Raw genomic sequence first — 13,356 nt, forward strand, 5'->3', positions numbered from 1 at the left:
CTTGTCCAGGGGCAAGGTCCTGGGGCCTTGGCTGTGAGCTCTCTCTGGTAACAGTCATCCTCAGTGGCCTCAGCAGGCTGCAGCTTCTAGCTCCCTGGAGCCTGGTGGGTAGACACATACCCTGGGCTCTGCTTGGACCCGGACTCACTGGCCACCCCACAGCCCGGGACGGCTCCTGGCTGCCCCCCCCCCCCCAACCGTGCATCCCTGCACAGGGACAGCCCCAGCACATCTCTCACTGTTCGCCGATGACTCTGTTTTTGGAGCTGTTATTTGCTGTCCAGGCAGCCACCCACATGATTTGGGCTGCACTTGGCTCATCTTCGCTCCCTCCAATGCCCGGGAGTAAGAAGCAGGGCTGGGCAGTGAGTGCGATGCTAGCCCAGCCACAGGTTGCAAAGAAAACTGAGAACTGGAGGGCAGGAGGGCCCCTCCCCTGCACCTGCCCTCCCGGGCATGCACACTGCCTAAACCCAGGTTCCAGGCTCAGCAGCCACAGGGCTGGGCCTCTCACTCGCCTCTGGAGAGCCGGTTAGAAGCACAAGGGACACCTGTGTGGGTTTGGCCGCCACAGGGCCCCCAGTGAATGTGGGGCTGGTTAGGTGCCAGGCCTTGTGCTCTGTCCAGCCTGGCCAGACCTCTGCAAGCACCTCATCAGCCCCGCTACTGTGCTGGGAGCCCAACCCCCACACTCCTCGCCTCCTTCTCTTCTTGCCTTTACTGTTCCTCTTCTACCCTCTATCCTCTCCCTGCCCCGTTTCCGCTGCCCTTGTTCATAAGGGCAGAAGCACAGGACCTTGGGGAAGCCAAGGCCAAGAATGGGCTTTTCCTGGAGCCCTTTTTGCCCCAAAGCAGGCTGCCTCTGCCTTCTGGGAAGAGCAGCAGCCCCTCCAGGAATGGGCTTCAGGACATGACAACCATGCACAAAGACGGCTCAGTGCCACGGGGGCAGCAAGAACGATACCATTGCTAGAGAACCAAGTGAATGTCTGTGTGTCCGGGACACGGCAATATTGGGCAGCTGGGGAGCCAGAAGGGTCTGGTCCAGAGCCTGGTCCCGGCCCCACATCTGCCAGCAGGTGAGCAAGGGCAGCCTCTCCCTTCCTCCTTCATAAAATGGCCTCAGTGGTTGAGCAGTGGTGAGACTCACAGCACCCAGGACTCTGCGCTCAGGAGATGGCTGCGGTCAGGCTGCTCCAGCCAAGCGTGTGGTGAAAGGACGAGCTGTGAGACACAGACACTCCACCCCCAGGAGGCAAGAGCTAGACCCTGCTGACTGTCCTTGGTCCTCACACTTCCTCTGTGCTTAGCCCACATGACCCTCGAGGCACTCATGGGACAGCCAAGACAGAGGAGCCTGACCAGGGGGCTCCAGGCCGCCCACCCACTGCACGCTGGCAGCCCGAGGGTTTCGTCCTGTCCTCATACCTCAGGCCGGTGGCTCCAGCGGCCCCAGGCCTCGGCCTGCCACCACTTCTTCACTGCCACTGTCGTCTCCACCGCCAACCGGGCCTTAACTTGTCAAACCAAGGCCAAAACCATGAGCAGATTCTGAGAGATGCTCCAAGCTGGGCAGGTATGAAGCGCCTCCCTCCAACCGAAACCACCAGTTAAGAGTTGAAAGCACCAGGTTGTCAGGGCCCCGCCGGGTGACTTTGCTGTGACTGCCTGCCCCGCCCATTCCCACCATCCTCGTCCTTGGTCCCAGGGGACCGTGGCCTCGCCAGCCTGTGTAGGGGCCTCAGGATGGGCTGGCCTTGACTCCCCGAACCCAAGACTGGTTGAGCCAATATTTCAGTTTTTTCTCTTTCTTTTCCTCCTGTATTCTGGGCTTTTATCTTCCTTTCTGTGTTAATCTGTTTTGCTGGGTTTCTTCTTGGGGTTCTTCTGGCCACTCTACTGAGAAACCAGCCCCAACAACTGGCTCGCATCCAGAGCCACCCCCGGCCCAGCCGTGGCCCAGCCAACCAACCCAATCCCCCGACTACACCAAGGCCACAGCAAGATCACCCCCCAGACGCTGTCCCCCTGGTGTCTGCTTCCAACTCTGGATTAATTCGAGGATCTCTCCATCCTCGGTTAATGTTTCCCAAAGGAATGTGTGCACCCTCCCACCCCTGCTGGTGAAACTGAATGAGACCCTGGTAGAGAACTGTGCATGGCCCATGGCTCCGTGTAGATGTGTCGGATGGTGGTGCCCCCTGCGTGCATGGTGCATGTCCTCTCTGTGAGCTGGGGCCCATCCAGGGACTCCGCTGGCCTGGGCCAGGGGGCGGGGGGTGGGGGGCAGCCTGCCTGCGTGTGGAGTGAAGTAAGGAGCGTGTCTCATTTGTCCTGCAGGTTGTCCCATCTCCGTCCCTCAGTGGTGCATTTAGCCACCTCCGTGGGCCTTTCCTTTGCTTGGCGCGCTGTGTCGGTGGCCGTGGGGAGTCGGGTGCCCCGGGCACTGCCAGCCCTCACCTGCCTCTCCACTCTGTTGCAGAACCGCATGCACGAGTCCCTGAAGCTTTTCGACAGCATCTGCAACAACAAATGGTTCACAGACACATCTGTCATCCTGTTTCTTAACAAGAAGGACATATTTGAAGAGAAGATCAAGAAATCCCCGTTAACCATCTGCTTCCCCGAATACACAGGTAGAGAGCCCCCATCCCGGCAGCTAGAGCAGGAGCCTGCGTCGCTGCTTCTGGCCACGTGAATCCCTGAGGGAGCCACCCTGTTACTGAGCCCAGTGAGCCTTCACCGTGCTCTGAGGATGCAGGGCATTCTGTGAGGAAGAACCCAGCACAGAGCCGAAGACGGGCCTCCCCGATCCCCAGGATGTGCCGCTGGGAGGCCGGCTGGGCAGGCAGGCCGCTCGAGTTTCCTGGTCAGGGGGTGCAGGGCTGGAATCTTGGCTCTGCCACACACACAGGCTGTGTGAGCTCCACCCCTCTGGGGGCCTCGGCTTGGGCATCTGTAAACACAGTATTGGAGAGGTGACAGCACCAGGGTGACAAGGGGCTTAAAAGTGGGGGCTTTGGGTCAGGCAGCCCAAGGGTCATGCCCAGCTCTGCCACTCATAGCAGGTTACATAACTTGTCAAGGCTCCCGCTTCCACGTCTGCGAGTTGGGGTTAATCACTGGGATTAAGCAGCCCTCCCTCAGGACTTGCTGTGAGGACAAAGTGAGCTAATGAGCATGGAGAACTTAGCGTGGCAGCCGCCCATGATAAGTGCCCACTGAGCATTTGCTATTACTGTTTTTTTTTTTAAGACTTTATTTATTTATTCATGAGAGACATAGAGAGAGAGGCAGAGACAGAGGCAAAGGGAGAAGTGGGCTCCTCACAGGGAGCCCGATGTGGGACTGGATCCCAGGACCCCAGGATCACGCGCTGAGCCAGAGGCAGGGGCTCAACTGCTGGGCCACGCAGGCGTCCCTGCTATCACTGTGAAGACTGTAACTAACACGTGCTGTAACAGCACCTCCTGCACGGGCTCTTAGAAGATACGAGTGGCCCCTTGGCTATGACAGGGCTTCTCAAGCAGCAGAGCCCCTGGGCTCCCTGCAGAGGGGCTAAGGAGGTCAGAGCCACCTCTGTTAACGTTGCCATGGTTTGCCTAACTGTGGGACGTACGGACAGCCAGGGAAGGCAGCGTAAACGGGGCCCCTGCACCAGCAGAGGTGGTCAGAACGGCCCAAGTGCCCACTGGCTTTTCCAGATGACCAGAGCCTGGCCAGAGGGGTGAGTGAGTGGAGAAGTGGGCATCCCCAGCCTGACCAGCCCCCGACCTGGAAAGCACAGGGCAGGGGCAGAGTCCCAATGAGGCAGGCCTGTCAGGGAAGCCCCCAGGCCGAACCCTACTTCCCTGAGAGTAGATGTGGGGGGTCGGGGCTTTGGGCCAGGCAAGCAATATTGTCTCCATTTCCCCAAAGGCCAGGCCCCCCAGTGGCAGGCGACCGGAGATGGACAAGGCCCTCATGCCCCCCAGTCAGCCGCCTTGTAGCCATGAGTTGGGGGTTTGTGGGTCCCACCACTGTCCTGATCTGGGCTGTGGCCTGTGGTAGAGCGGAAGCAGGCAGGATGGGCTGGTCACCGAGGCTGGTTTGGAGCTCAGGAGGCCTGAGTGATTACCTGTAGGTCCAGGGACACTCTCCCTCACCTCCTGCCCTGATTTCAGAAGGAGCTGTGGTCTGGTAAGCCCTCAAGGCCAGGCCCATGTGCCCAGGTACCTAAGGGGCTGCCACCCCCAGACTTCCACCCCAGTGAGCACTATGGCTGTAAGGTCCAGCTCCATTCCCTGCCTGCCCTCGGCAGGTGCTGGCAGCCCTACGATGCCTGGGCTGAGACTCCTGGAGCCTGTGGGGGCTTCAGTGCAAAGCCAGGAGTCCTGTTCTGCTTCTCCCGGACAGCAACTGCTTTCTGGAAACACCTGGCCCTGGGCTCACCGGGAACAGGGTACTGTGGCATCCCCCAGGACGGCAGCAGCACCAGGCAGTTGTTAATACCTGGTAGTGAATGTGAGAAAGGCAAAGGGTGAGAAGGAGGAGGGAGGAGGCCAAGGTGGCTCACGGGCGCCCAGCAATGGCCAAAAGAGGTGACCCAGGGAGGACCTGCCTACAGGGTGTCTCAGCCAGGGCCACCCTCTCTAAGCAAGACCCACAGCCACAGCATTAAGAACACTTGGAGCAGGAGGCAGTGGGTGCAAATTTAAAAGGAAATCAGAAGCTTCATGATACAGGACTCACCCTTAATACAGATGAGGCACAGCGAGCTTTGATCATTATGCTTCGTTGTTTTCATGCTGGACGCGGACTCGGGACTGGATTTCGCGGCTCCTGTTGGCTTAGCTGAGCCCTGGACCCCACCCCACCGTCAGGTTTTGCCCTTGGGGTTGTCGCAGGGGAGGCCGGGCCTCGCCTCACCGGCCCACCCCGGTCTCTTCTGCAGGCCCCAGTGCCTTCACAGAAGCCGTGGCTTACATCCAGGCCCAATACGAGAGCAAGAACAAGTCAGCCCACAAGGAGATCTACACCCACGTCACCTGCGCCACTGACACCAACAACATCCAGTTTGTCTTTGATGCCGTGACGGACGTCATCATCGCCAAAAACCTGCGGGGCTGCGGCCTCTACTGAGCCCCTGCCTCACCTGCCGACTGCCCACCTCCCTGCCTGGCCCTCTGCCCCATCCTCTGCCCTGGAACCGGAGCACCGCCACCGCAAACGCCACTCTCTGCACTCGACCAAGAAGCCTCGGGCGGGAGCACGGAGGGAGGAGGACACAGGCACACCTCCACCGGCTGCCCTGCCCCCAGGCATCAGAACACGTGGTAACATGGGGCTGTGCAGGCACCCACCCTGCGGGCCTCTGCTTCGGCTCTGAGTGTCGTGTCCTGGGGGGAGGGAGGCCTGGCCGCCGTTTGGCCCAGAATGGGCATGCACTACACTTGGTGACTCGGTGACTCGTACTCCAAGTCCCAGGGTCTCCTCCTGTGTGAGGGTGGCTCCGGGGGGCAGGGTGCTGGCCAGGGTGGGGCCAGCAGGAGCCCCTGCTCAGCTTTTTTGAGGTCTCTCTGGTCGAGGGCAGCTCCGTCACCAAAAGCCAGGGTGGGACCCTCCCAAAGGCGAGAGGGTCCCAGAGCTCGACCTTGGCGAGTGCCTCCCTCCTTCTACCTGGATCTCAGCCCCCTGGCCCAGGCCCTTTCTTCTCTGGGCCATCCTTCCTTGCACACCCTTGGTTCCCGTTGCCTTCCTGGGGAACCTGGATCCCTGACTCCTCAGAGATCAGGGAATGCTTCTGAGACTGACATACTGCAGAGGCCTGTGGTTGATGGTGGGAGGGGTGGAGCCTCGCGCCTGGAGGGAGGTGGGGGAGGAGGAGGGGAGGCTGAGGGGAAGTAGCTGTGGTGTTGACTGGGATGAGAGCCTCACATGCCCGGTGCTCACAGGCTCAGGGGTGACCCATTCACTTTCTCTCGTCGCTGGGTGTCACGCAGCTGCTCTAGAATGTGAGTAGACCTGCTTTTCCTTCTCGAATTCACAGTGAATCCAACTCAGCAAGGGCAGGCAGGGCCCTCAGGCCCTGTGTACTGTGGCTGGGGAGGCCCAAGCCTGCAGCCAAGACCCCAGCTTCCTTCTGTCTCAGTGAGGAAACCAGAGTCTGTCCAAAGCCTGTGGCATCCTGCCAGCCCTCAGGAGCAGAGGAGGACAGAGGGTGGGACCACCATCCTCGAACGTACACTATGAGGGAGGCCAGGCTGGCTCCCAGCGCCCCCTTCTCTGGAGGGAGTCCTAGGTTGCCTTGCAAGGGCTTTGCTACAGAGGTCCCTGAGCAGAAAGGGGTGGGGTGACTGTGGTAACCCAGGCCGTCGCTGGCCTCGGGCGGTCAGCACACCTCTCTCTCACATGCAGGGGCCTCCCATGGGCCAAGGCCACCAGCCAACACCCCAGGCAGGCTCTCCCTGGGAGCCCTGGGGTGCCCCTGGGGAGGCCTCCGGCTCCTTCTTCAAGCCATCTGCCTTCCCGGGCTCCACTCTGGACTGCCTTCCCAGCCCCCTGGATGGCCCAGAGCCAGGAAGAGTCCCATGCCATCAGCTCTGGGTTTCTTGGTTCCAGCAGGCATGAAGCCCTGGCTGGTGCACGGGAAGCCCAGGGCATCCTCCCTAGTGCCAGATGCCTCATCTGGTGCTCTCGCTGCTGCCCCTGGCCTTGTGGGAAATCATGAGGCGGCCAGGCTGCAGGAACCGGCCCACCAGCCCAAGCTCGGTACTTGTACCAGGTACCTTGTAGCAGGTGCTGGGGCACAGCAGAGGACAGGCCCCTAGAACCAACAGTCCTGACGCCATGAGCAGCCAGGGCCAGTGAGGCCATTCTGCCCAGCAGCGAAGACAGAGGAGTTATGTCCCGGCCTTACCACCCTGGTGTGATCAGCTGCGCCCCTAACTCTGCCCCGTGAGCCCACCCTCCAAAGCAGCTGCCGAGAGGAGAGGTGCTTGGCCAGCCCCACCTCTAAGGCCATTGCCCTGGACGTGGAAGTCACTGGCCACCTGGGCCCAGGGCTCTCCATCGCCCCGCTGCCCCCACCCAGACTCCTGTCTGCAGCATTAGGGGGGCCAGAGGGGCAGGTCACTTGGGCCCTTCCTGTCCTTCTGTGCCCTGTGCCGCCCTGCTGCTGCTTGCAATGCTCCCACTGTCTCGCCCAGGGTGGAAGCCCCTAGGGAGCGGGTATCCAGGATGAAGTTCCCTCCCTCTGCTGCGTCTCCCATCCTCGTCACACCGGTGGCTCCACTGTGGGGAGGGATGACAGAGGGTGACAGTGAATTTTGGCTCCGTCGCGTGTATAAGGGGAAGAGGTTGAGAGTGTGAGAGACGAGACATGGGTGGGTCTCTTGTCTACAGTGGCCCCGTGCGTGTCCCCAAAAGGACCGTGCTTAGTGTCTGAGGATCGCCCTCATTTAGCAGGCTAAGGAAAAACTGGATTTCTAGGAGGAGCACCTTTGCCAAACCCATGAAAACCGTGCCTGCCATCTAGCTGCCTGTGAGCAAGTTCCGAGCCCTGTACCCGTTGCCCTCACGAAAGCCCAGCCTTGGCCTTCCTGCTGAGAACTGAGAGAGCTCCGGGGCTCTCTGGCCTGGCTGGGGGGAGCGGTTCCCCGGGCCCAGTGGGGGCTCTCCCTGGCTCTGGGTCCCCTGCCAACAGCTGCGACACTCTGCCTTCTGTGGCCAGCTTCCACGGAGGCCTTAGATGCCGGGCTGGCCCCTTCGTCTCCCGTCTGGCCCAGCAGGGGTCGTGCGCGCCTGCCCAGGAGTGGTGGCACAGAGGCGGGAGACCCCCACCCACTCTGGTGCCGGCAGGCAGAGCCACCTCTGGCCCCCGCCCAGCCCCCACCCCGCGGCGCCGTCCACGTCCACGCCTGTGCTGGGCGGCAGCAGCGAGGGCCTCCCCGTAGGCCACTGGCCCGTAAGCCGCCCGGGCCGCCCGGAGTCCTCTCCCCAGGCCCTGCCCTTTGCAGGCTGAGCCCTGCGGGAGGGGCTGCTCCCAAGAGTGTTTCCAGTTACCCTCCCCCGGGCCTCCCTGAGGTAGGGAAATCTGCTGGCCCAGCGGCCGCAGCTGTCCAGCCCCCTTGAGCAGGTTCTCCTCTGAGCCTTCCGGAAGTTAGGTGCACCCTGGCAGCTGGCAGGCCCTGAGGCCCGAGGCTCTGGCTCTGTGGCCACCATGGATTCAGTCCCCCGAGTTGGCGCCCAAGCCTACTGACTGAAGGGTCCCAGCAGCCCCGGGCAGGGGACAGGGCACAGCAGACAGACCGGGGAACAGGGCCAGCGTGGGAGCTGCCGCTGGGTGTTGGTGGTCGGGCCACAGCCACCCCGCAGGGAAGCCAGTCCTGAACCGTGCCGCCCAGAGGCGTAGTGGGGCCTCCCCTCTGGGGGCTCTGGGGCTGCGGACACACCCCGCCCCAGCCAGACCAAGACCCCCGGCGAGGGAGAGGCAGGCTGGCATAGAAGCAGGAAGGCGGCCTTCGAGTCCCACAGTCCCAGGCCCTCGGCAGAGAGGGGGTTCCCTCTGGAGGGGAGGCTTTCTGCTCCAGGCCCAGTGCTCAGGACCACCTCCAGGAGCCCACAGTCCATTTGCACAGCCTGCAGCTCTGCCGCCCTGCTGCAGCACAGGCCGGGCCATCTCCCTCCCCCTGCCCCACCCCTGCTGCCTCCCTGGCAGCAGCCAGGCCCTGGGGCTCCTGCTCCTCTCCTGGCTCCTCCCCACTGGACCTCCTCCCAACCCTCGCCCCCAGATCTCCTCCCCCCCCCGTTCCCCCCCACCACCTCCTCCTCACCATACCACCCCCAGACCTCCTTTCTGACCATCCCTCCCCAGGCCCCTTCCCCACCGTCCCCCCCAGATCTCTCCTCCCCACCATTCCCTCCAGACCTCCTCCCCGACTGTCCCCCCCAGACCTCTCCTCCCCACCATCCCCCCCAGGCCTCCTCCCCACCTGCTTTGGCCCATCTGCCCCCACCCTGTCCCCAGCAAAGGGGAGCCAGGGCCTGCTCCCACCTTAGCAAACCTCCCTGAAGTGCAGCGGCCCCACCTGCCAGCCCTGCCGCCGCCCACCCCACATTAACTATAATTTTGTAAGAAGAGTGACTTGTTGGTTTAATAAATCTCTAGTTACTGTAATAATTTATTGGCTGCCGTAATGTATTTATTAGTGACCTGCCGTTAATAAAAGTGCCAGCTTCCTCGCGCGAGCGTGCTGTGTTGTGTCCGCGCTCAGAGCTTCCGCCAGTGTAGCCACATGACACCATGACACCCACACCTGTCCTCGCACTCAGCCCAGCCACCCCGGGGCCAGGACTGTGGGCCACCTGGCCAAGGGGCACGGTATTCTGGGGGCCGGAGGATCCTGGCAACCGGCCGGGCTCTGCTGACCCCTCGGGGTGGTCACAGCGTGCCTGGTGGGGCCACACCACTGCCCTGGGGACACTGGCCAGGGGGCCCAAGCTTTCCTGCAGTGGCGGGGGCGGGTGTGCGGGCCAGGAAGGTGACTCCGGCAGGAGGGGGTGGCTGTTGCCTGCTTGTCATCTCTGGCTTCTTCCTCTGTTCTCACGTGGTGCTGTCTCCATTTCATGTGTCCTCCTGCGTCCTCCTCCTCCAGGGCAGCTTGCAAGGACGAGCTCCGGGCTCCTTGGTGGTGGGTTGCAGTCAGTGTGCGCAGGACGGTGGCCAGGCCCGCGGGTGGGGACGGGCTCAGTGCCGGCGCCTCCCCTCCCCACGGTTCTCCTGAGCCTCCAGGATCAGCCCTCCTCCGAGACCCTCCCCACAAACCCGGCTCCCACTGCGCAGAGCTGCAGGCCGGAGACCTCTCCGCATGCGTGCATCGTCCCCCCCGCTAGACTGTGTGCTCTGGGAGCAGGTGTGTGCGTGTGCCCGGCCCCCTGGGCAGAGGCTGTGGGGGGCTGAGCCAGAGCCGAGCGCAACTGCACTTGTCCTGCAAGCCCTTCAGCCCGGCCTGCTGGGCTCAGGTCACCCGGGCCACCCCTCCTGGTCCTGAGCCCTCCAGCATACGTCCCCACCGCGACCCCCGGGGCTGATGCTGGGGCGGTTGTGCAGTGGACTTGGGAGCTGCTCTCTGGCCATGGGCTTCCAGCTCTTGGTGGAGCAGCTACGGGACCAGGTGACTGTGTGGAGGGAGGCCTTTTTGTTTGAGTCCTCGGGTGGCGGAGCATCCCTACTCCTCCCGCAGAGGTGGCACAGGGAGCCTGAGTGTCCCCAGCCCTCTGCCTTGGCCTCCACCCGTCCTCTGAACAGACCCGGTGGAGTCCACCAGGGCAGATGGGTCCCCCCACTCCCCGAGTGCAGCTGTGCAGACAACAGGCCCGCGGGGGGCTGGGGGTGGAATGTGCCGGTCGAGGCCAGGAGGGTAACAGGATCAGAGGTTTTGCTGACCCGGTCTCTCAGAGCACAAGGACAGGGCCGTTTGCTGCAGCTCCCAGAGGAGCCGAGAACCAGGCTCCCGAGGGGCAGCTGAGAACTCGTTCTAGCAACTGGCCTTAGCCATAAGAACGGGGGTGGGGGCTGTGAGACCCTTGGTCACAGGCCACTGGTGTAATAATGCAGTCACAAAGAGGGACTGAAGATGCACAGAGCTGGTCATGACCCTCTACTATTTATTGCTCTAAAGGTCCCAGACTGCTCGTTTGCTAGACAAACCCATTTCGTGTCATTAGCTCTGCATCTGGCCCAGGGCCGGGTACACGCCTCTGCTCTTCTGGGCCCCAGCTCCGTCGCCTGTCTGTATTCCCTAGGGGTTGGTGAGACTATGTCACATGAGGCAGGTGAAGTGCTGGGCTTGGTGCTTGGCAGAGCGGGGCCTGGTGACCTCTGGTGGCCAGTCCACTATCCTCCTCACCCGCCTTTCTCTCAGAACCAGCTCAGCCCCGGGGAATGAGGTGACCCCCATTGAATAATGCCCAGTGATGCCCACGCCTCCTCCCTGCAATAGTTTGTTTCAGTGTGGCCTGGAGTAACCCACAGAGCTGGGTTTGGAGTGGCTAAGTTCCCAGGGCTAGGACAGGGTCCTTGGGGAAGGTGGGTGGCTGTCCCTTCCCCTGGGAAGGTACCTTTCATGGAGGAACCACCTTCCCATGCAGAAATGCCTTCGCTCGCAGAGACGTGCTCCCCTGTGTTGCCAAGAAACATTCCTCAGGTTCGTGTGCTTGACACCCCACAGTAGGATGAGTCCGTCCTCGCCCAGGGCACAGGGCTGTCCCCTTCAGGTCCTGCTCTACTTGGAGTGCCCAGGATAGTCACTCCTTTGCTAAATGGACTTCTGTGTGCAAGACAGTACTTCGTTTTTGCACCACTTCAAACTCCTTGCAGGGTCAGACACGGCTGAGTGTGACCCCACCAGAGGGGTCAGTGGCCAGGCTCCCCAGAGCTCTTAGAGGCAGCTGGGCAGGAACATGTCTCCCCAGAGTGGTGGCCCTCCGAGGATGCTGGCAGGAGCCTGGCGTGACTTCCCCTCCAACTGCAGGAGGGGTGCTGAGTCCCTCACCGCTCCCAGAGGACGTCACCCACAGATTGGGCCCCAGAGAAAGACCTGGACAGGAAGTGCCAAAGCCCAGCTCCCTGGGGCCTCCATTCCAGCACCTTCCCCCGACCCCTGCACACCTGCCACAGGGAGAGCCCACATCAGCCTGTCCTCAGCCTCACCCAGGAGCCATGGTGGGTCCGGGTCCAGTGTCTGCCATTAGCCCCAGGATGAGGGTGTAGACCACCCGGATCGGCGGACTGAGCCACGGTGTGCTGTGACAGGTCGCAGTTCCACTGTCCCCTTCAGAGGAGCCCTGGGCGCACAGGAGGCCCGCTGAGCTGCTGAGCAGCCCCGTTCCTCCCTCTGAAGCCTAATTCTCTTCTTGTCTCTCCCTGTGCCCCCCCCCCCCACTGTCTGGCTCTCTCTCCCCGCCTGGGGCTGCAGAACCGCATGCACGAGTCTCTCATGCTCTTCGACTCCATCTGTAACAACAAGTTCTTCATCGATACCTCCATCATTCTCTTCCTCAACAAGAAAGATCTCTTTGGTGAGAAGATCAAGAAGTCACCTTTGACCATCTGCTTTCCTGAGTACACAGGTGGGTGTCGGGGAGGCCCCACCTCTGCCGGGGAGCCCGCTCTTCCAGAGCCACCAGCTGGAGCCGGCTGCGGGAGGGCTCTGCCCCGGGCCGGCAGGGACCGGGGACAGCGGGGACCAGGGACCGGGGCCGGCAGGGACCGGGGACAGGGAGACGGCAGGCTGCGGCCGGGCTTGGCGCGTCCCAGGAGGCAGCCAGGGCGCCGTGGGAAAGGGAGCCTCCTGACCCACGGGTGTTGCAGTCACCGACCGAGCGCCACCTGGCAGGAATCAGGAGGCGGGAAGGGCCACAGACCTCTTCTGTCATCTCGCTCACCCTCTAGAACTGCCCTGCCGCCCCCGCCTGCCACGGCCTCCCCTGAGCCCTGCGCTGGCCTGGGCTGCCCTTCACCCCTTCCTGCTTGGGTGCCCCGCTGGGGCCTTCACCCCTGCTCCACCCACCCATGCCCCTCTCCGTCCCCCCACTCTACCTGCTGTCCCCCTCTTCCTGTGCCCCTGGCTCTTTCCTCAAATCACACCACTCTGACCCCACAAGCCTCCTCTGCCCCGGCCTGCCTCTCTCCGGTCTTCTGGGGGCGGGGGGAGTGGCACCGTCTCTCTCACAAGGCTCCCAGGAGGATGCATCACAGACCCCCCCAAAGACGCTCCTTCAGAAGGGGTGGATGCGGCATCAGGTGCCTCTCGCTGGTTCCGCTGCTGAAGGCTGGAGCGGTGCTGGTGGGAGAGCGCAGCCTTCATCCCTCTAGTGGCCCCTGCAGGGAAGAGGGGCGGGGGGGGGGGGGGGCGGTGGAGAAGAGGATGTGTCCCAAGGAGGCTCAGCCAGGAGCCCACGTCCTGACCACCCCAGGGAGAGATGACAGCATGGACTCAGCGCCCAGGACTCTGCAGGTCCCCAAGCCAGCCAGAGTCCAGAAGAGATGGGTGCCAGCCCCCCCAACCCCCGTCTACTAGGAGCAGGAGTCGGCCTTCACCCTTGGGTGGGGAGGGGGACCTATCAGCCTGTCTCCTCACTGATGCACCACCCTGCTTGCGAATCTGCAGGGCACTTGACACCCTGGGTGCGTGGAGAGGGGATGGGCACCGGCTCCAAGAGGCGGGCGGGCAGAGGCAGCCTTAGAGACAGCTCGCCTGCGGCCGCAGGCAAACCAACCACCCCATCACCGTTCATCTGGGGCCCGCAGAGGCTGCTGGGGGTTCTAACGGCTTGGGGGACCTTGTGCGTGGATGGAGGGACAGAGCCAGGCAC

The 13,356-nt window shown here is 62.6% G+C and overlaps 1 protein-coding gene across 2 annotated transcripts in view; it reads left to right on the top strand.

Moving 5' to 3' along the window:
* Positions 1-13,356, top strand: part of GNAO1 (G protein subunit alpha o1) — a 175,086-nt gene that overhangs the window by 157,500 nt on the left and 4,230 nt on the right. Inside the window, exons 7-8 of one of the 2 annotated variants that reach the window (XM_055332231.1) lie at positions 2,483-2,636; positions 4,934-11,950. In XM_055332231.1, coding sequence (XP_055188206.1) covers positions 2,483-2,636; positions 4,934-5,121 — 342 coding nt within the window. In that variant the 3' untranslated portion in view covers positions 5,122-11,950. The other variant, XM_055332230.1, reaches the window with a different exon arrangement.

Source organism: Nyctereutes procyonoides, unplaced genomic scaffold (genome assembly GCF_905146905.1).
Source record: "Nyctereutes procyonoides isolate TBG_1078 unplaced genomic scaffold, NYPRO_anot_genome, whole genome shotgun sequence".
In the NCBI taxonomy this organism is placed as follows: domain Eukaryota; kingdom Metazoa; phylum Chordata; class Mammalia; order Carnivora; family Canidae; genus Nyctereutes; species Nyctereutes procyonoides.